Raw genomic sequence first — 22828 nt, forward strand, 5'->3', positions numbered from 1 at the left:
GTGGAACTCCATTGCTATTGCTAGTTTTTAAGAATGTCCTCTTGCTAGGCTATGAGCAACCTGAGAATGTGATCTTTAAATGCCCAATGCCTGGCACATATTTTTACTCAATAAATGTATTTACTTACTTTTGAAAGATTGAAAAAAATGGCTAAATGAGATTTTAGGGAATGGGATTTTAAACAAACCACTTGTTTAAACCCTTGATTTTTAATGTTATCTCAGTAATGATTAGCCAAATGAGAACCTCCCAAACTCAGTCCTGTTTATTACTCTCGGTTAGTCAAACCTACATAGAGTCTGTAGGGAAACACACAAGGACACAGCCCACTGCACGCTCACACCCAGCCAGCATCCGGGAGACCGTTTCTTGTCTCTGAAATAACACAAAAGACACAGTGTTTTGTTTCTCTTTTATTGCAACCCATTGCAAGGTCAAAAGATTCACAGAAATATAGAAACTACAAACCAGTTAAATTTCCTTTATCCACTCAAAAAGACATTAAAGACAAGGACCAGAATTTTCTACTACAGCAATATATTTCATAGTCTTTATTCTGAAAATACTGTTGACATTTTGGAGAGGATAAAAAGCCCTGCATTAAATGTGTTCACACACACTTATGACATTCTAAGCCAAAAAAAAAAAAAAGAAAAAAAAGAAAGAAAGAAACTCTACATTGCCCAGAAAAATCATTTTAAGCCTCATTTCAAAGCATCTAATGAGAACACATTTAACAACCATCACAGGATCACTCAAGGTAATGCTTTTTCTGGTTGGGTTTTTTGTGTTTTTTTTTTGAGATTAATGCTTTGAGGCTGGATGTGATATTCTACAGATTTCTACAAATATACCAAAGCAGTTTCCAGGCTATGCTGCATCAGGCTTTCTGGATTAGTCAACATTTTAAAGAATAAGTGCAATCTCCCCCCACCCTCCCAACCCAAGCAAAAGCATGTTTATAGTGCTGTACTGTAGATTCAAACAATGCAACATTAAAAAAAAATCAATTATACACTTCTGAGGCCATTTGACAACCAAACGGGAAGACTCCAAAGATTACTACAGCTTTGAAATGGAATGGCACCGTCTACATCATCGATGGTTCTCCCTTCTTTAACTGTTTAAAATATAGTGTGACATATATAAAAATTAAACTTTTGCTTATTCACTTAAGCTACTATTACTATACATACTGCCTTATAAATTAGTATAGGATTAAAAACCAGTTAAAATATTGTGATTTAAGATATTTTTCAGTGGAGGGGAAATGAAAACAATACAGTTTGATGTGTAAGAAGAACCATAGCTTATTAAGAATAAACAGCTGTTTTTCCTTACACAGACTTTATTCCCTTCAAATTAAATTAGCAATCCATTTAGTGATGGAAAAAATACCCTTGGTGGGTACTGACTAGATTTTCCTAACTGATTTGGATTAAAAGAAAAAAAAGCCACATCAGAAACATGTTGACATAATCAAAAGAAACAGTTGTTTACATTTTTTGGAGTCATTATAAATAAGTGAAGGGCATTTGAATGCAAAGCTATTTTTTTGTTTCTTACAGCTAGTCCCATTTTAGCAATATTGGGACTTACAGAAAGTGAAACTCAAACCTTAGTTTACCTGTTAAAGACCAACATACAGCTATGTCCACACTGGGGAAGAATAAATAGCAAACTCACAAGTCAGGGTTTTGTATCTAGCTCTACTGGGAAAGATAATCACTCTTGAGCGTAAAAAGGCTCCCTGCTGTCTTGATTATAAATCTAGAGACAGGAAAGGTTATTTGAGCCTGAGTCCCTACTATGAATTAATTCTAAAGATGTGTGAAATCAAAACATATGTTCATTTACTGATAGATATTTTCTTAACTGAAGGGTGTCAATCCTTAAAACAAGAATGCTTATTTCTGACAAGTTTAAACAATCTTAATGAAAGGATTTTTATAATTTTTCTTAACTCACACATTAACCAGCAATAGTTCTTTGCAGAAGCATAAGAACTATTCAAAAAAATAACATGCATATAACCAAAAAACCTGTTCTAAAGCTTTGCCTTTTCCAAAGCAAAGCAAAGGAAAAAAAAAAAAAGATTGTCTACTTACATCTCACTCAATGTTCTGTTAATGTGACTACCCCCAAATCTCAGAAATATAATTTCATAATTACCCAAATTAACAAAAATAATTAAATGATCTGTAGATTTTTTAAAAAATAACTTCCCACTATTAATTACACTGGTGGCTTTAATATGGATAATGGTAAAATGAGCTCCAAATATCATTAAAATATATCCAGACTGGTTACTATCCATGAAGTAAAAGTTAACACAAGGTTAACATAAAACTCAACTAAAATATTCAACAGAACACATCTGTATATGAATAATTAACTTTCGTGAGCTGGCCAGGGGATTGTTGCCTCCATATAAAAATGTCACAAAAGGCTTTATCCTCTCTAGTCCCTACATCACCTACCGGCAGCAGGCTGGCCACCTGTGGGTACAGTGAGTCAGGCAGAGCCTCAGTGGATGGCATGCTCTCTCAGGGGCCTGCGGGAAGGCGCCTACGTCAGAAAATGATCTAGAAAGAAACTGCCATGGTGAGCGTGTGCACACACACGTGTGCACGCACGTAGGAGAGTGGAGGACCTATACGTGTGTGTGTGCTCGAAAATGCGGAAATTCCGCTTTCCAGACTTCTAACCAGTGTGACATCACTTACGTTCTGGTTGTCGTCAGCAGAAGCGCACAGGTCTATCTCATCATAAAAGAAAGCAGTTGCCTTCATTTCGGGGCATCACCAAGTGGCAGGAATTAGAAGCTCAAAATTACAGACTCGGTGTTTTGATTCCATGGTAGAAACATTCTTTTTTTTTTTTTTTTGAGAAAAAGCCTTCGAACTTAAAAAAGGAAAGGTTTGTGCCTTTTAAAATCTTTAACTTTTAAGAAAAATACCAGCTCACCTGGGAATAAACAGCAATTGCGCTTATGCTATGCAGTATGCAAACGAGACACAAATATACACACTGGGGTACACACACAGACAGGCGACAGTTAAAACCTTCCCAAGAGATCACCCACCCCAAATCGACAATTCCTCTCCTCCCTGCCGAATGATCCTAGCGGAGCCAAGCTTGGACAGGAGTGTTAGGAGGAGGCGGCAGACATGTTGGGGGTCCAGCCCATCTGATAGGCTCTCTCCAGGGTCCTCTTGCAGTCCTGGAGGACGGTGCTGAAGGTGATGTGGGGGTACTGCTGCACCAGCTGCTCCACCGTCACTTCGTTGACCTGTAAGCAAAGAAGAGCCATCGTCATGCACACGGACCACCGAGACCAGCAGCTGCCCACGCTCACTGCCAGCTTAGAATGGCACGAGGAAGCCCGCTCTCACTCCTGCCCGGCAGTGGGAGAAGGGCTTGGGGAGAAGGTACACGCCCCTTTCTGTCTGACCACTCTGGTGTCCTGAGAACTGCGTTCACCCGTATGGCTTTAGCATATCAAGAAATCAAATGTGTTTTCTAGAAGCATAAATGACTATGACTTGCTGGGATCCAAATCAATGTCCACTGAAAATCCAGTGCTCGGGAGATAAGGCTGCTGTAAGAGAGTATTTGAATGTGCATTTGACTTTGTTGTCAACCTGGCAGGCTTTTCCGGACAAAACTGTAGATTGGTGGAGAGGTTACACAAGGTCCTAGATAGAAGTGCTGGGGAAAATGTTTATTTTTCTTTCCCTTAAATGTTAAGGTATTGCAAACTTCAAGTCCCTTTGTGAGAGGGGCTGAAATGTGAGGAATCAATAATTAAAACATACATGGCTGGCGGGTCAGGGATGGCCCCACTAGACCTTAACCATCAAAGATACCACCTTGATTCTTGATTAGACAAGGCAATCAGACAGGCCTAATTAAAACTAACACCTTTACAATTGCTGTGCTGTGAAGGGATTAATTTGTCAATTATTTTTAAGCTGATTGCAGTTCATATCACAGAAGCAGACAGCTTCCTTTATCCTTTAGATAAATAAATGATTAACCTAAGAACCACAACTTTTAGGTAGCTTTATTTAAAATCTTTACTGAACACTTGGGCATTTTCAAAGACATCAATATTTCATTTACCCTAAGTAAGCTGGTCTGAAAGTAGGTGCTGCGGTACACATTTTTGTGCTCCCTCTCCACATCTGGCCATTATTGGAAAAGATCAGGACCGCCAGGAAAACCCTAAAACAACGTGAAATCCTTGCTGTTTGATTTTGAAAGCCAGCTTAGAAGTACGACGACCATGATATTCAGTCCTCTGCACTATTCTGAAATAATGTGGTGTTTTCTGGGTCATTTGGAAACTGTGTTACATATATTCTTTTTTTTGAAAATTTGAGAATTGATGTTTCAACATTGGGTTGATGATACTTAATCTGTGTCAGAATATCTCTCTAGTCAAGACTTGCTTTTATGTAAATTCAAACAAGACATGCAGTTAATTTTTTTTTGTGATATGGATAGGATGTAATTTTGAATAAAAAAGAAAAAATTATACAAATTAGAGCTAAGAATATGAACTGATGGTCTTAAGTGGACTTTTAAGCAATATTTTTTTTTAGTTTTTTAATTTAAATTTATCTTCTAAGTCTTGCCTTAGTGAGGCAGCTTATAAGAGCATATTTAGAAGGTCCCGCGTCATCTAGCCCTGTCCCTCCGGCATGGTTTTTGTGCTATCCGGGCACCTGACTTAATTTCAGATCACCTAGCTGTCCAAGATCTGTCTGGCCTCAGAGACTTTGCACATGTTGTTCTCTTTTTAATATGCTGGAACACTTTTTAATATACATCCCCTTTAAAATCACCTTCTCATGCCTACTGCCTACTTATTCTTTTAAAAAATTATTAATTTTGTATGCAGTATTATATTAGTTTCAGGTATGTGGCATAGTGACTCAGCATTTACATACTTTATGGTATGATAACAAGTCTAGTAACCATCTGTTACCATGCAAAGTTATCACAGTGTTTGTTATTGAGTATATTCCCCTTCACCTTTTAAAAAATTTTTTTAACCACACTGATTCTTGAGTTCTTAGCTTCAGTGTCATTTCCCCAGGTAATTCTGATCACTGCCCTTTCCCTGCTCCCCTCTCCAAATGAGGGAAGATTTCCACTCTTCCAGTACTGCCTACTTCTCCTGCATAGCACTTATAAAGTTAGTGTGTAATTGCTTTTTTAAATGTCTACTTCTCATGCTCCAATGGAAGATCCTTAAGAGCCACGGTCATTTTTGTACCTATGAGGCAGACCTAATTATTAGTGAATGAATGATAAAACAATAACTCCAATTTAAAAAACAGAAACCCAAGAGCAAGGCAACGCTAGACACTAATGTACTAATAATCATAAAGAGCAACAATTTCCTGAGGAACTCCTCAGCTCAAGAATCCCCTCCTTCAGGAAGCCTTCCCTAAGCAAGCCTACCTCCCCGCGAGGATGGGTTAGGCACCCCTTCTCTGGGCACCCGTGGCTGGCACCCTGCAAGATCTGTCTTTCATTTAAGCACTTCCAGATTGCACTGCCATCGTCTCTTTACTTGCCTCCCTCTCCCACCTGAACAAAGGCTGTCATTCAGGCTACTGAGCTACACACTTGTTGAGAAGAGACATGGCAACTGTGGTCCGGGCCACCATGGACTGTAAGAGTCAATCAGAAACAGGTTTGAATCCTGGTGTGATGTTACTTCTTTAGGACTTGATTTTCTCAACTATAAAAACAGGGCAAAAGTAGTTATATCATAGGACTGTTATAAAAGATTAGCTGTAATAATATGCCTAACACTGTGACTGACTAAAATGGCCCTCAAACTGTAGCTCTTATTATTGCAGCAGGCACAATCACTGAGTGCCTGAGTTAACTAACAGTGTGGTAGGGCGACCAGCTCTCTACAGTAATGCTCAATATTATTCTACTTCTGAGATATTTCAGAAACAAGTCTTTATAACATTAGTTATAATGTTCAAAATAAAATAACCACGGAGCAAGAAGTAACCTTTAAAATATACTTCCTATACAAGAAGAATTTATTTTCTCTTAACACTCTCTGGAGGAGTTTCCAGAACTTTCCTCAAGAACATATTTTCTGGAAATCCTCCCGTTTCTTTACCTGATGTTTCCTATGCTACAGGTAGGTTACCTTCCTCTCTCCTGTCAGAAAACCCAGAAGGATGCACATCTCACTAAGAGAGCGCTGAAGACACTTGGTCAGAGAGGATTCTCAGAAAACCTGTATCACACTGCAAAGGAAGTAACCGTGCCGCAAAGCCACTGAGCATTCAGGGAACAACTAACTGAAAAGAGATGGAAAAAGAATGGAAAAGCGAAAACATCGAAACCCACCATAAAGGTGAGACTGTCTTCTCTGTGCATCTTTTCTAAACTGCACAAGGGCCTGTAACAAGTTTTATACCTAGGGTTGACAGGCAATTTATTTTGGAGGTCCAATTTTTAAAAATAGAAAGTATCTCTACATGATATTTTAGAGGAAGAAATACAATTCACTTTAAGCAAACTTGCTGCATGAAGATATGGATTTATGAAGTATATAAATTAGAGAGTAATTGTTCACTTTAGCAAATACTTCCATGGAAGGGTTAATTCATTTTGTCAGCTCTCTCAATGTGTTTTATATGCCCTTTTATTTAGCAAAATTCAATTCATCTATTTCTCTTGTAGAAAGTAAGATACACTTATAGTTGAGAATACAGACTGCTAATTCTCTGGCTTTCATAGGTTATGGGCAAGAAAAGACAGTACTTTGGCTCTGTAGAGCTGCGTGAAAAACGATACTGGAATTCCTCTGTGGATATATCTTCTAAGCAATCTTTTTACTAACTATGCTCTGTGAATTCTGCAAAACAACACAGTGGGGGAAATGTAAATAATCCATTTTAGAGCTTTGCTGGGTAGAAGTTACTCAGGGAAATACATGTGGTTCCACCAGGGAAAGTTCCATCTTCTACTTACAGCGTCTCCTGGAGAATCAGTGTGACAAGTCTCATACTAAAGTTATTTTCATTTACTCAGAAGTACAAATTATATTCCCCTCTCTGTACAGACTCTGTAAGTGCTTTGGTGCCCTACAGAAGGAGTTCAGTGTGAGACACCAGGAGGTTCCACATCATTTTAAGTCCTTATTCCTACACACAAAGTTTTCAGACATTTTGTCAGGCACAACTCCATTCGCTAGAATGAAAAGAACCGTTCTCTGTTACAACTCATAAAATGTATGCAATATTAAAAGGCAACATAAAGATAAATTTTTAAAAAATTTCCCCATGACACCTGGTTTTTGGTATTCAATTTCTTTTCCACTTGCTGAAAACTGTCCATGGCAACTCCTATATTACACATGCAATTTGAAAAATGTAGTGTACAAGGGGGGACCAACCCCCCCCCCGAATTTATTTATAAAAATTGTGTATTTATTCCTACTTGTTTAAACTTCAGTCACCTTCAAAATATTCTCCATTTGATACAATACACCTTTTGGGACTTTTTTCCCACTGCTCAAAACAGTTTTTAAACTCATCGATTTGGGTGCCTTTTTAGTGCTTCTGCTGTTTTTTGTTTCATCTCTTCCCCATTGGCAAAATGTTTCTCTTTGAGGACTTTTTTCAATGAGGGAAACAAAAACAAGTCCCTTGAGTTAAGATCAGGTGAAGAAGGAGGGTGAGGCATGGAGGTCATGCCGTTTTTGGTAAGAAACTGCTGAACACTCAGTGTAGTGTGGGCAGGTGCGCTTATAAATCACCCATCATGAAATGGGCAAATGCACTGAAAGAGTCTTCAAAAAAATTCACTGAAGCCCAACGCAGCCTCTCACAACACCACCAACTGGTACACTGATACAGATGGGTTCCTCGAACACTCCCCTAGTTGGGGAAGCCTGTACCACAGGGGGCTGCCCTCTAAAAGATAGTTCTGAGGTGTTTGGGGGTCTCCTCTTTTATCTTCCTAAACAAATATGCAGTGGTGTCACTTAAGGAATTATGATTAAAGAGGAAAAAAATGCACCACAGGATTTTTCTAAATATGAAAAATATTGGATTTTATATTCCTCTCCAAAGACTGCATAACCATAATTTACATTTTCAAAATTATTATAATTCTTTTTAAGGTAGTAGCAACTTGTCTGTTTTTTAATCTATTTTGAGTTAATATCCATTAGCACTTTTAAGAAATGTGAGGCAAATTGCTGTGCTAATTAAGGTGAATCGTACCATAGTTTCATTCTATTGCTGCTGCTACTGTGGAAGGATGAGGAAAGCACTTCGGAGTTTCCAAGATTCAGTTCAACCACTTTGTCTAGAGCACCGCATTGTTCCTTCACCTTTATGAACACTTTCCCCAGGAAGTCCCAGAGAAGTGTAAGCCTGAATTATCTCCCCAGTGATAGGCATTGCTCAAAAAGTAGAATTCCTGATAAAATTTTCCGAGGAATTAATTTATTTGACTCTTATTTCCTCTTTGACTCATTATAAAACAGGACATGTTTATCATTAGGGGGAAATATTTGAGACATGAGTATATTAAAATCACACTTAGGGACATCATTCAGGCATAACTCATTTTACTGCGCTTCACTTTACTGTGCTTCAAAATGTTGCATTTTTTTATAAATTGAAGGCAAGACCCTCCACCAGCAAAAAGATTCTAACTTGCTTTATTGTGAGATCTCTGAGGTATGCCTACAAACCCCTTAAAATCACTTTTTTTTTTAAATGGAGAAAGTTTCCCTGCAAAAGTGAATACTACTTCAAATACCAGCACCACCGACAATAACGTGCACTGCATTACTCCTAGCAGAGCGACAATAACATGCACTGCGTTACTCCTAGCAGAGCGACAGTAGCGTGCACTGCATTACTCCTAGCAGAGCGACAATAGCGTGCACTGCATTACTCCTAGCAGAGCGACAACAACGTGCACTGCATTACTCCTAGCAGAGCGACAGTAACGTGCACTGCGTTACTCCTAGCAGAGCGACAGTAGCGTGCACTGCATTACTCCTAGCAGAGCGACAGTAACGTGCACTGCATTACTCCTAGCAGAGCGACAGTAACGTGCACTGCGTTACTCCTAGCAGAGCGACAGTAACGTGCACTGCATTACTCCTAGCAGAGCGACAACAACGTGCCCTGCATTACTCCTAGCAGAGCGACAATAGCGTGCACTGCGTTACTCCTAGCAGAGCGACAGTAACGTGCACTGCGTTACTCCTAGCAGAGCGACAGTAGCGTGCACTGCATTACTCCTAGCAGAGCGACAGTAGCGTGCACTGCATTACTCCTAGCCTCTGCGCTCCTCGGCAACAGGCGCGCTGCAGCCATTCCCTGCCCAGTCTTACACACACGACCTGGCACGTTCTTGCTGCATCAGAATAGAAGCTCCGAGACAGGAGTTTTGGCTGTTTCTGGACACTGCCAAACCACTAGCACCTACAGAATGCCCAGCACATAGTAAGGACTCAATAAATATCTGCTGGCTAAGTTAATATAGCAGTTGATTAGTGAATGCATATTGAGTAAAAAAAAAAAACCCCAAAACTACTAAATAATACTACATCAGAAATTGTGAAGACAAGCTCACCTTGTTCCCAGACTGTGCCATCTACAGAGGTAGCAGTCTCTAAGCAGTATCAAAGTCTTGATACTATGGAGGCTCCAAACTCCTGTAATCCTTTGAAGTTCATACCCGAGGTGATTCTTTGTGCTACTCTCCCTTCCACCTGACATCACCAGGTGCCTCTTCCCAGATACACGTTCCCTGGGGTTTCCAATAATTTTGCACAGGAGACCAAAGTAGCTCATGACGGTGACTCAGCAGTTTTTGCTGGGCCCTGTGGCTGTCAGGCAGTACTCAGGAAATGACTAGGCTTTAGTTCAGATTAACCGAGGGCAGCCTGCCTATTGGAGATCAATGACTCACTACACTGGCTGGATAACACTGAGAAACATGTGAATGGTAACTGGATAGGATTTGGTTTCCAAAACTTTGCAAAAACTCACAAGGTTCAGAAGATTTAATACTTTAGTTTAGAGCATCAGCAGTCTGCTCAGGGTGGCAGGACCAGGAGGACCCCACAGAAGAGTTAGAACTTCTGTGACATTTAAGGTCCCTTGTAATGTCACAGTTACCTGGTAATGCAATGGGAACTGTGAGCAGATCTCCTGACTCAAAACACTGCTATTTCTACCCAGTGATTTCTTGGGCTCCAGCACTTTCACATGCCTTCACTGCTACTGGGGCAAGTGGGACTCTGAGCGGCTTTTGCCCTAGTTGTTGGTTTCATTGTCACAGTGGCACCAGACAGCTGTTGTTCCAGGAAGCATGTACATAACACTGCAACAGGATGGTACAGTCCCAGGGGAGGAAAAACTCTCCAAACAAACTCACCCTGGGCCCCTCACTAAGAAACTTTGTCCTCATTGGTACTAGGCTCTCACATAGTGGGGGATAAATCAAACATGTTTCTTCTCTTCAGCATCATTTATTTTGGTGAAAGGCTTAAAAGTAATTTGTTAATTTTTCACCCAAATAACTCATACAGTAAAATAAAAGAATGTTCACATTCCAGGAAGAATGGAGGAGGAGGAGAGGGAAAACATATTCAGTGAGCATCTACTATTCCCCAGGCATCTAAGCATTAATGCCCCCGATTACAGATAAACTGTCTCAGACAGGATCAGTATTTCACACAAGGTCACACACCTTCACTGACATTCATTTTCCATCCACAATCAAGAAAAATGATTGTAGTTTACATATAAATTCATTTCAAAGTCCTTTATAATCTCTTCAAAATGGCTGCTCTGGGGAAATATAAATTATAATGGTTATCACTTGGCCTGTGGAACGTTCTGTCACGTGCTGTGGTCATGTGAGACTTTAAAGCTCGAGGGAAACATGATGAAGCTGCAAGACGAACAAGGGGCCTTTCGGCAGGGCTACCGCCCCATGCCATAAACTGCAGTTCTTTCTTTCCTCTCTCTCTCTCCCATCAAGGCATTTTTCTGTGTCCCACAGGTAGACTGGCCAGCGTGAAAAACACGTTCGCCCTCTTAGGACAGGGAAGACAAACCATCACACCAGCAACAGCAAATCCCGGGAGTGCTTTCTCAGGGAAGTGCAGGTTGCTGTGGATGGGGGAACTGAGCAGGCGCCTGATCTTCTCCAGGATGGCTTTGCAAAAGAAATACCATTCACGTGGACTTCTGAGGGATATGGAGGCATCAGCCTGTGCATGACATGCACTAAACATACATGTTATCCAGGGAAGAAAGGAAACCCGCCTGTAAGCTTGAGTAAAACAATCTGTTCTTTGCTTTGTAAGCTTTGGAGCCAATATTTCTCCAGCCCACGTTGCACACTCACTCAGGTGTATAACTGAAGTAAGTTCTTATTTCAAATAGCACTTCTCTGAGGGTGGTGGTGGTGGTGAAGAAAATGGATCTCCCTGTCTACAGGTGGGAAAAGTAAGGAGCCCACAGCATGTCTGTTAAGGTGTGGCAAATAGCACACTCAGCTCCTGCCTCCTAATTCAGAGCTCTGGCCCTTACATGGGTCTGTCATTCTTCACAGACTCCCTGGGCAATGTCACTGCTAACGGCCCCAGAGGCTGACTCCTGGGAGCCCAAAGGCAGAGTGTTGTCCCTGGGGCAACTCGCCTCTGGAGTCTCTCTCTCTCTCTGCCTGAGACTTTTGGCTCTCTGGGCGGCTGTACTGGCTATTGTGGAACCTGGCATTCACCAAGTGCCCACAAAAGTCATCTTGGACAATGCATTTCAAATGAGACCTAAATGCTCTTTCAGCAAGTGACCACTGGCCCCATGATGGGCACATATTAATATGAGTAAGATAAGGGTAATGTGAATTTTAGTAATAGCTCAGGTTTTCTGTAAATGAGACGAGTCATCTAAGTGCAGTTTAAAATATTTTAAACAGGACACTAAGAAAAAATAATAAAAGAGTAGATAATACATTGATTTTTCCACGACACGGCTCAGCCAACAACATGAACTCTGCTGGCCTGGGTAGATTTTTATGATTCTATTTCCCTACCTTTGTGGCAGGACTTCTCATGTCCCGTTTGGGTGACATGCCACATCCTTGTGATGTTTCTCTAAGGTTAGAGCAAGGAGGGCAAGAATTAGGCACCACTTTTATCATTTCTTACCTCACCAATCTGGCTTTCTCTTCAGATGCAAGACTGAGCTTCCCAGCAGTCTGCAGGAGGGTAACGCAGCAGCTAGACAGCCGTGAACAGGCTGCAGGCAGAGCCCGCAATGTGGGGGAAGGGTCCTCCCCAGCCTGGTACAGGCTGCGGAAATGATTCTGGGTGTGAGTTAGGGTGCCCTGGCTGCTCCTTTCTGCTGCAGGCAACTTCGCATTCCCTCCCTTCCCTCTTCCTTCCTCAGTCACACCCAGGCCTTCTCCACAAATCCCACAGTGACTCATAAACAACAAATATCTGATCCATGTTTACTGATGTGGGATGGATTAAACTGTGTCTGCAACCAAGAATACAAAAGAGAATACAGTGGTTCTTTGCCCAACTGTTAGAGTCACCTGGTAATCTTTTAAAAATCCCGATTCCCAGCCATAACCCAGATTAACTGTATCTAAATCTTGGAGGAGTGGAGTGTAGGCACCAGTATTTTTTGAAGCTCCCAGGGGATCTCCAAGTGCAGCTCAGGTTGAGATCTGCGGGTCTAAAGCTTCCGACTGAAGAGCTCCTAGAAGGTGCAGATGATTTCTGCACTTGGGAACCTGAAGACAAGGTCTGAACTAAGATTGCTGAAAGGTCAGAACCACTTACCCGCCTCCCGGGCTGCCCTCCACAGTAAACTCTGAGGCAGAGGATCTGGAGAAAGAAAATCGCTCCTATAGCTTATTAGCCCGTTTTCTTTTCAAATATTCATCACTGCCTGAAACAAAAGGTATATTCTTTGAATACGGTAAACCAGACTGGTTTCTTCTTCAGTATTAGTCTTAGATTTCTAGTTGGGTGTATACAGCCAAAGGAGGCAGCCACCTGACCTTCCGAACAGCTACGGGAAAACTCCCCCAAGCCCTCTGCTCACATGGACCTAGTGCTTCTTCAAGGGAGCACCCATGAGGCGGGAGAGGACATACCTCACCAAGTATTTATTATAAGTTTAAAAAGAAAAATGGATTACCTTACTGGAGCCTAAATGTCACCTGCTATGAAAATCAGCTGATTACAGGCCACCCATAATGCACCATGCTTCATACATAAACCTCACACTGATAGCCTGAGGCTTTTAAAGATACATTTTTAAATAGAGAGGTAAGAAATATTACTCTTGGGTGGCGCAAAAAAAAAAAAAAACCCACAAAAAAACCTCATCTAAAAATCCCAAAGCACAGACAGAGACAAATAGTGAGAACACAATGAACCTGACTGGGGCAGGCTCATAAATCCAGTCAATTTTGTCAAATACAGTCATTCCATTTCAGAATCTGCAATGATTGGAAGTGCTATGCTCTGTCAATATCGCAACAGGCCTGGCTTCATGCTGTCTCGTTCTCGTGAAGTGTGGGTTGCCTGTTAACACTAGCCTTGCGTCTCTTCACTTGAATTAGCACAGTGAGAAAGCAGCAAAGAACCTGGGAGGATGGGGATCACAGAAACGCCTGCAGTGTTAAGTGAGAATAGGGGCTCGGGGCTTGCCAATCTGAAGCCTCTAATCAGAGATTAGTGTGACAGGAGTCCAACAACCACACTGTCAGAGAGAAAAATTAGTGACATTTTCATTCTCTGCTTTGCCATTAGGTCCTCCACCAAAAAGGATGTTTCATGCCCAGTGTAAGCTCTAGTACACAGGCCTGTGGAGGCCATTCTGAGGCTATAAACTGATAGCCATGGAATTGACCCATCATGCAAATCTGTACATTTTTAAAAATAGATTTCCATGTGTAGTGCAGATGAAAGCCAAAACAGACATGTGTGGGACACCAGGATAGAGAATGCCGCTTGGGCAGTCGTCTGCAGCCACTCCAAGTGGTTCAGCAAAAGATCATGTATTCGAGAAAACCTGGGCCCTAATGTGACAATTAATGCACTCACTGAGTGGTGAGTGCAATGTATTTATGGAACACATCTGGGTGTTTCTAAATTAAACTCACAAAATTAAGCTGAAAAACACAATTGAGGGAGAAAACTCCCAGAACTAAAAAATGTTTTCTCTTGTGCTTAACGGCTTTCTTGAGTTTTTTTTCTTACATAAAGCCTACGGCAGTGTTAACCACAAGTGGACAACTGATGACAACATTTCTTTCTAAAATTGCAGTTTACATCAGGCAAAATTTATGCATTTGACCTGTTTCCTAAAACAAATTTATTATTGGCAAAAAATTTATTCTGCATAAAATCCATCTGTAAATCTGCAGATTAATAAAACCTCGACAACAAGTGATACTTTGGGGTTTCGCAGAGAGAGAGAGAGAGAGAGAGAGAGAGAGAGACTACATAAATCAGAGCATTTCAGGGTCAGTCTCTGAAGGGTGCTGAATCCAAACACACATCAGATGCCTGAACTCTGTGACTGTTCTGAACCCAGAGGGCTTTAGCTACTCTCAGAATCCCCCAGCTACAGGAAGCTGGTATTAAATCCAAGGTGTCGTCTTTCTCGCTTATTTGTTTGTTCCTGTCTGCCTAGATACTTTTCCTAATCAAATTATTAAGAAGCCGTGAGATCTAATGGTTTTGAACTTGCTTTTATCTATAAAATACTTCTGCAAAACAAAATAATAAATAAGTAAGTAAACAAACCAAACAAGTAAAGCAACAACAGTGGCACTGCTCTGGCTGACAGCTGCAAGGCCAGGAACCGTGTCCTCTTAGCCACTCTGCACTCCCAGCAGCTTGAAGGAATCTCCTCAGAAACCTGGCATTACACTGAATGCAGGTGGGAAACACAATCCAATCCGTTCATCCATCATCTGTCTACCCTCCCGTCCATCTATCCATGCACCCATCATCCAGTACGTATTTGTTTAGCAACTAATGTACCAGCCACTGTGGTAGGGCCTGGCAATATAACATGGGAGAAACCCATGGATCTTACAGTCTAATGAGGGGAGTGATGCGGATGAAAAAGGTAAGAATTAACCACCAAAACAAGTAATAGCTATTACTTATCACTTATTTCATGGAAGAAACCTTACACATATTAACTCACTCAATCCTCTCAATAGCCAGTGAGACAGGTGCTATTTTTATTTCCACTTTACAGATGAGGAAATGGAGGCACACAGAAGCACTCACTGCAGGACACGGAGAGAGAAAGGCCATGCAGAGAGCATGGTGACATGGAAGACAAGAGAAGCAAGAGAAGAGCATCCTCACGAAGGAAGGAACAATTACCATGTGGATGCAGCCACTAAGACATGGAGCAGGTTGTAGAAAGAGTAGTGGCCACTGGAGTTGGTGACATGGAAGCCACCGGTGACCTTGGAAAGAACAGAAGCAGGGGCACGGGGAGGATAGAAACAGATTGCAAGGAGCAGTGAAAAAGTAAGGTCAATGCTTTTCAGGAATTTAACAGCGGAGTGGCAGAAAAATAGGACTCCAGAGGACCATCACTGAAAGCCGATGTGGTACATGAGTGTGCTTCTATATGCAGAAGAAAGATAATTCTGGGTGACATTTTTGAAAATGAATTTGCAGTCTTACAGGCACTGGGGCTGCCCGATGGCTGGCCTGCCCCCAGCCCCCAGGGGGGACCGCAGGTCCACGGGGCAGGAACTCCATCTAGTTCTGTTTTTTTCTGACCTGTCACCTATCAGTGATGAGAACATAGTAAGTAGCTCAAGAGATGTTTTTTGAATAAATGAATAAAATATATAATAAAAAATGGGTGGGGGGAAGTTTAGGTTTTCTCTTTGAAGAACTACTTGCCAAACCAAACTTTCCTGAGGCCCAGCAGGGCAGGCCCTGAGACCTGCTGCTGTGTGGCTGGCTTCGTGGGCAGGCTGGGCAGGTTCTGCCCAAGTGGGCAGCAGTCCCCCAGGCCCCTGAGCCTCTGTGGGCCATCCTTGTTTCTACTCAGTGATGTCAGGTGCTCAGCAGTTCTCGGATCTAATCTGAGCTCTGTTAAGAAATTGCTGTTACTTTTCCTACTTCTAAATCACAGAAATAATATGATCCTGCAACCTAAGTCTTCTGTATAATTAGTTAAGTCAAATCAAAGATCTAAGGAGATCATTTACTGCAAAGCACTGAGGCTCCAGGGTGCCTTCAGGCAAACTCCAACAAAATAGTCTATCCACCCTACAGTGTTGGGGACCTGGAGGCCCTTTCCTTCCTCCCTTAAAAAAGAAAAAGAAAAAAAAAAAAACCCATCAATTTTATTATACATCATTCCCAAAAGAGAAGTGAGCAAAACATAAGCAGCTACTTGCAGCAGCCTTCCTTAAAAGGTTCTAGGGACATGCTGGTTTTCCTGAAGAAACAAACCAAACTGTCCCAGCCTCAACTCTGACCGGCTGTATGACTTGGCAAATCTGTACTCTCTCTGCTCACAAGAAAGAACTGAGATCTGCTGGTTTCTAGGTTTCTTCTTCCCCTGTAAGTTTGGCTATAATTTAAATTGGTCCTAACTATTTAAAAAAATAGATTCTATTATTTTTTTTAGAATCATTGTCTGAGGCCTAGTTTTTCATAGTAAGAGCTTAGTATATAAAAAAATATGCATTCATGGCTAGAACATTATGAGCCAGGTGATTCGCATCCAAGTTAAATATCAGGCACATGGCTGCAGAGCAGGTATGTGTACTACATGAGTAAGTAATAATGATAATAATAATAGTAGTAGTTAACATTGATCAAGAACTTCCAGTGTGCACGACTTTGGGTTAAGTGCTTTATTACAGTACCTCTATCCTGTAACAGTCCTAAGGGGTAAATAATATCACCTGTTTTAGATGATAAACCTGAGGCTTTTAGAGATGAAGTTGTCCAAAGTCTCAGAGAGAGTAAAGTGAACAAGTGGAATTTGAAAACACTAGTGCTCACCAATTAAACCTCTGTCACCAAGCTCCAGGCCAGTGTTTTCTTGGCTTAATATTTAAACATAGGAAAGGCCTTTCAGCTACCACCTAATAGCAGTTCAGGTGAATAGGGTTGGAAGAAGAGATGGGAACACTTGGCCAAAATGAGGTTGTGTGGTAACCTCTATATTTCAGCTGATGTGTTTATCCCTGTTCCAATTACCAGGAATAATCAGGAGAGGGCTGTAAAAATGTGTTTTAAAGTGCTCCTATGTGAAAATCACCTGGAGAAACTGTTTTATCAGCAAAAGTAACAAGATGCTGATACTTCAAGGGATGGACTTAAGTTCGGGTTTTCGAGCCCCAGCCCCTCTCTCACCGTTTTTCACCTCCCCTCCTCTGGGGCACACGGCACTGGCGCTGCGGGATGTTTGCGTAATGGACGCGCTGCTCATGACCTGGGACTGCATGACCCAATGGGTCAGACCACCCCCGCCTTATTAGGCAAGAATGTTTTCTTTAGTTTTTTTTTTAACTTTATTTTCTTTGATAAGGCATAACTTTTCAGTCTTAGATTGTGGCTATGGGCAGTCTGGAAACAGCGGTGCCTGCGCTGCAGCGGGGAGGGGAGTCCCTGCAGGTACACACTTTGTTTCATGGCTGAATTGCTACCCAAACAGTCCTGGACACAGTGCCCCACAAATTATTTTCCCTTAAACTGATTTTCCCAGTTCGTTCTGTATATTAATTACAGAGTCCTATATTATTTTCCCCATAGGGCTTTCCTCCTTATGATTCCTAAATAAGCTGATAAAAACTCCATTTTCTCCACAGAAATATTTAGATTGTTGAGGCTTTCTCTTACCATAATTACTTCCTGAAAAATGCAGTGGTCAATTTTTCCTGAATATTTTTACATTAAATTGGGCACACAAAACTTGGCCCTTGGTATTTTAAAGTTATAAAGCAGATTCCTGGCTTTAAAGAGCTGACTGGTTTCTATTACTTGTTTTCTGTATGGCTTCTCATTGACTCGACTAAACGAAATGCCTCCACCATTTAAATGAAGAACTTGTGTGAAAACAAAGATTTCGTATGACCTCGAGAAAGAATTTCTTATTAAAAAAGTCACCTATCTCGCTCCTCAGCTAAGTACTTCAGGAATTGGGACAGGTGAGGAGAAAGGTCTTGGCAATGGCCATTTGATGAGAAATGTATTAATTTGATTATTTCCACTGTGTGGATCAATAATAGTCAGTCTCCACAGAGGCCCTGGCCTGAAGGCAGCGGGATAATCAATAGGATCACACAGAAGCCTCTCCTCCCCCAGCAGCCTCTCTGTTCTTTTCTGGGCGGACTCTTCACGCCTGTGTAATTCTAATTTATGTCAACTAGAAATCAAAGAAATTCCAAGAGGCTTTGGTCATAGGACATTGGGGTGGACCTTTCAAAATCTATTTATGTCTATTCCTTAAGTAACTTGGCCCCCACAGCCCTCCTGGCGCCTTTATGGGCCAAGGAGAAATAGCCTCCCCACAGAAGGGCAGCTACCTGCTCCAGACAAAGGTGGAGGAATGGAGTTAGGTAAATGGAGGTACACTTTCTCCGTCCTGTCTACAACTCTTTAGGGACGTAAGAACTAATAACCATTTTAAGCAAACTGCTTTGCCAAGAGTGGCTCCCTCAATAACGCTCTTTAATGATACCCAGACGCTGGCATTTTCAAATCAAATGAACAGTGTATAAAATTAGTTCTGCATGAAGTTGAAAAAAATAGTAAGTGAAAGGGAGCTTTTAAAAGCTCCAGCATTTCTCCATCCAACTGCTTTTCACAAAGGTTTGGCATATGAGAATTGCTACATTTATGATGTTATTCACTGCTCATAATTCAGGCCCTCTGTCTCCAAACTTCTGTATTAACATGCACTGCAGAGATTTCCACCACGACGTTTTATCACCGAGGTTTCCCACACCAGCCAGGTTGCCTCTGGCAAGGTCTGGTTTCTTAGCCAGTGCCATGCCACTAGGCTCCCTCCCTTTTCATCAACCTTGTTACCCCAAACATTTTTCATTAACTTTGAACACTGCATTTCCATTTACCCTACAGCTTTTCCATGAATTTTTTTTGTCTTTTTCAGTTTTGTTCTCCATCCAAACTGCCTTGTAAGAAATAAGGAAAATATATTATTAGAAGAAACAGATCTATATAGACTCTAGAATTCAATGAAATTGTGAAAATGATTTCTATAACCAAAGCCCCTGTCTATAATTAAGGAAAGTAGAGTAAACATATTTCTCTTATTAGAGAGTCCCGTTGATTATACTGGTAGTTTTTACTAAATCACCAAGTAAAATGCATGTTAAGTTGATAGGTGATTTCGGGTCAACTCTAATTCCCAAGGTCAAGTAAGCCTTTGAACAGCCTTTAAGAATATAAGTTCACCCCAATTCATCAAAGCCGTCTCACACAGTGTTTTCTTCTCTTGGTTCTTACAATGCACTAAAGTTTAGGAGATTAAGTGGCCTTGGCTTCAAAACCCAAAGTAATGCCTCTAACATGCTTATCCATCCAGCAATCAGAAAAGCTACTCAAACAGGGGCTTCCTTAATGCACTTCCTAATTTTACAAGTGCTCAGGGAATAGCGCATTTGTCAAATGGCTGGGGGACTCCTCCCTAGGAGTCACCAATGTTGCAGCCAAACAAATTTTACTGCTGTTTTGCTTCCACATTTTCTGATAATCTAAGTACATGTTGCTTTCATCGGCAAAGAATAGGTTTAATGTTTCTCATCTGTTCTTTGTTTACCTAATGAGAAAAACGGAGGAGGAACACTTTCCTACAACAAATACAGTGCATTTTGTTATTCTTACAATTTCTCCAAAGCTCAAGTGAGGAAAAAAGCAGAAGAGTCTGGTAAAGTGTAGCTTTCAAATTAAGCATAAGTGTCCCCAAATGAAACTGACTGCATATGAAGGAAAATATACCTTGCCTTCAATATTTCTCAGAACCACAGGCGCACAGAACGAGTCCTGGGACACAGATGTCACAAACCCCATCTCTCCCCAGTGCAGGGACATGGGGACAACAGTCCTGACAAGGGGGTTAATTGTGCAAACCACTGAGATCTCTTGCCCACTCCTTTGGCTCCAGAAAGGGGAAGGAAAACTCAAATTAATGAATTAGTGGTTAGTCTATTTGGTTAAGGTACAGGGAGAGGAGTGAAAGGCTCAAATTAATTTTGTTCTTTAATTCTTTGTTGGCACAGATGATCACATTGAAATAGTGAATCTTTGTCTCCATATCCTAATCCAAATTTCTCTGTATTTCCTATTTCTATTCTTATTTTCCTCCATTATTTTTCTTATTACTTTCTTTTTGTTTCCCTACCTATTTGAATTATCTTATCTCCAACTCACCCTTTTCTCTATGCCTGAATTCGTAAACTGATCCTAAATACAGTGTGTCCCATGGACACCTTAGTTTTCCTTTGTAAAGTGTGTAGAAACGTGGTTATCAACATCTTTTTATAGAAGAGATTTTAATTTAAAATTAAGCGAGAAAAAAGTGAAAGGGCAAAATTTCTGTAATGAGTATATTTTTTTCCTCTCATTGTAACTTCCCTTCAAAATGGGATAGCAGGCAATACGTTATTTTTTTTTCTCACTTGGAAATTCAGTATATTGATTATTAAACCACAGGCTAAAATAATGATATTGTTTATGAGAATAAGCAGTAATGCTGAGCATTTATATATAGCACATATTATTCTAAGGGCTTAATATATCTATGTTCGCTCATTTAAATGCTCACAATTCTCTAAGATAGGTACTATTATTATCCTCATTTTACAACAAGGGGACAGAGGCACCGAGATGTTAAGTAAGTGCTCAAATGACAGAACTAAGTGTTGAGACCAGATCTGAACCTGAACTCTGGCTCCAGAGTCCCTACCCTCAACTACTAACTGGTTTTCTTTGCGATTCAAATCTTTCTTTGAATCTTGATAAAAATTTAAAATCTGGAGATGGCTAGCATAATACAAATTTTGAAAGCTGAACAGCTATTACTCTACATTTCCATTCAACTAAATCAACCAGCAGGCTTTTATGTGCAAGGCTTTACTTGCACGTTGTGTGTTGTTTCAAAACAACTTCATCCTCACAGTACCTCTCATGTTTGCCTCTGAGCTGCCTTACGCCGAGGGTGCCAGGCAGAAAAACTGGGCCCCACATCGCCTGTCCTGGCTGCGGGCTAAGGTCAGACACATGGCGCTAGAGCCAACATGCTTGCAGAGCAGCTCTCGAGTTGGAGAAAGGATTCAGAGGCCTCAAGGAACCGGCTAAAGTCCTCAGGGGTCCCGCCAAACAGAATGGCCTCCCCATCTCGTTTTGAACTAACTTTTATTTGGATAGAAAAGGATCCATTTTAACTTAAAATTAGCAAAAGGCTGGTCAGCAAGTATATCTGAAATAATCTTTTCCTGTACTCATGAGAACATAAATTTTTTAAAATGTTAATTCATTATTAATTTATTTATTTAACTTTTTTCAATTACAGTTTCCACTTAACATCATTTTGTATTAATTTCAGGTATACAGCATAGTGGTCCGACAATCACATACTCCACGGTGATCCTCCTGATATTTCCAGTACCCAACTGGCACCCTACACAGTCATTACAATATTACTGACTATATTCCCTCCACTGTACCACTACCCCACATCCCCACGACTGTTTTGTAACTACCAATCTGTACTTCTCAATCTCTTTACCTTTTTCACCTGGTCCCTCAACTCCCTCCACTCTGGCAACCATCAGTCTGTTACCTGGATGTGTGAGTCTATTTCTGCTTTGTTTAGAACATAAATTTCTACAATTCACCTCTGAAGGTGGAGCTGATCTCAACAAATCTAAAGACTGGGAATGTGCTGATTTTGAGAATGGTTGTGCATCCAGCTATCCATTGTGAATGCGTACATTTTTAGTGTCCTTGGTTAGGTAGCACTCATACAGGAGTTCCTTCTGGATGAAGCTGAGGAGCTCTACTGAAATTGTTTAACATTTCTAGAATCCTCTGTCCAGTGTGGATCCTTTCATTTGTTTTAAAAGAATTTCATTTTAAGAAACAGAGTTAGTAGCAGTGTTAGATTAGTTAGTAGTGAAATTTGAGGGAGACTTGCAACCCCTGGGTCTCAATGCTGTTGCTTAGTAACTAAGTCAGCCAGCTTTCTAGGCTGCGATGAGACTATATAATAAAGTCTCTCTAAACATAACCCACTGGCAACGGCTTAGTATAAGTTGGGATTTTTAAAGCATTTGGAGAAAAAAAAAACTAGGTCAATTAACAAAAATGACAAAGCACACAAAGGATTTGGGCAACTTTTCTATCTTCCCCCAATTTTGCTACATTTAGAAAATGCAAGCCCCTTGAGGGGTGTACATATTTAGTTTCCCTCTCTTTTACTAGATATGGCCCCAGTCACCATTTGCAAAAATACCACACATGTGTAAATCATTATTAAGATGCCAGCATTTTCTGAGCAAGTATATGAGGTGGATCTTTCCTAAGGAAAGAGTTCCTGTGCCTGGAGATGCCCCAAGGATGTGCCACAAGCACCGGACATAAACTCCCAAGACCAGGGGCAACGTCTGGGATGAGTGGCTTTGAGCCAGTGCACGGTCTTTCTGAGATTCTATGTGCTCCTCTTCACAGTATAAGTAACTATTTCTTAGATTTGTTACAGGGAAAACATCTTTAAA

The 22828-nt window shown here is 41.0% G+C and overlaps 1 protein-coding gene across 1 annotated transcript in view; it reads right to left on the reverse strand.

Annotated features, from left to right (window-relative positions):
* Positions 1 to 398: 398 nt before the first annotated feature.
* The window catches only part of FBXL17 (F-box and leucine rich repeat protein 17), a 475635-nt gene continuing 453205 nt past the window's right edge, over positions 399 to 22828 (reverse strand). The window contains exon 9 of the mRNA XM_053911271.1: positions 399 to 3293. Within this exon, the coding sequence (XP_053767246.1) occupies positions 3153 to 3293 (141 nt within the window). The 3' untranslated portion in view covers positions 399 to 3152. The remainder of the gene's footprint in view (positions 3294 to 22828) is intronic.

Source organism: Desmodus rotundus, chromosome 1 (assembly GCF_022682495.2).
Source record: "Desmodus rotundus isolate HL8 chromosome 1, HLdesRot8A.1, whole genome shotgun sequence".
NCBI lineage: Eukaryota > Metazoa > Chordata > Mammalia > Chiroptera > Phyllostomidae > Desmodus > Desmodus rotundus.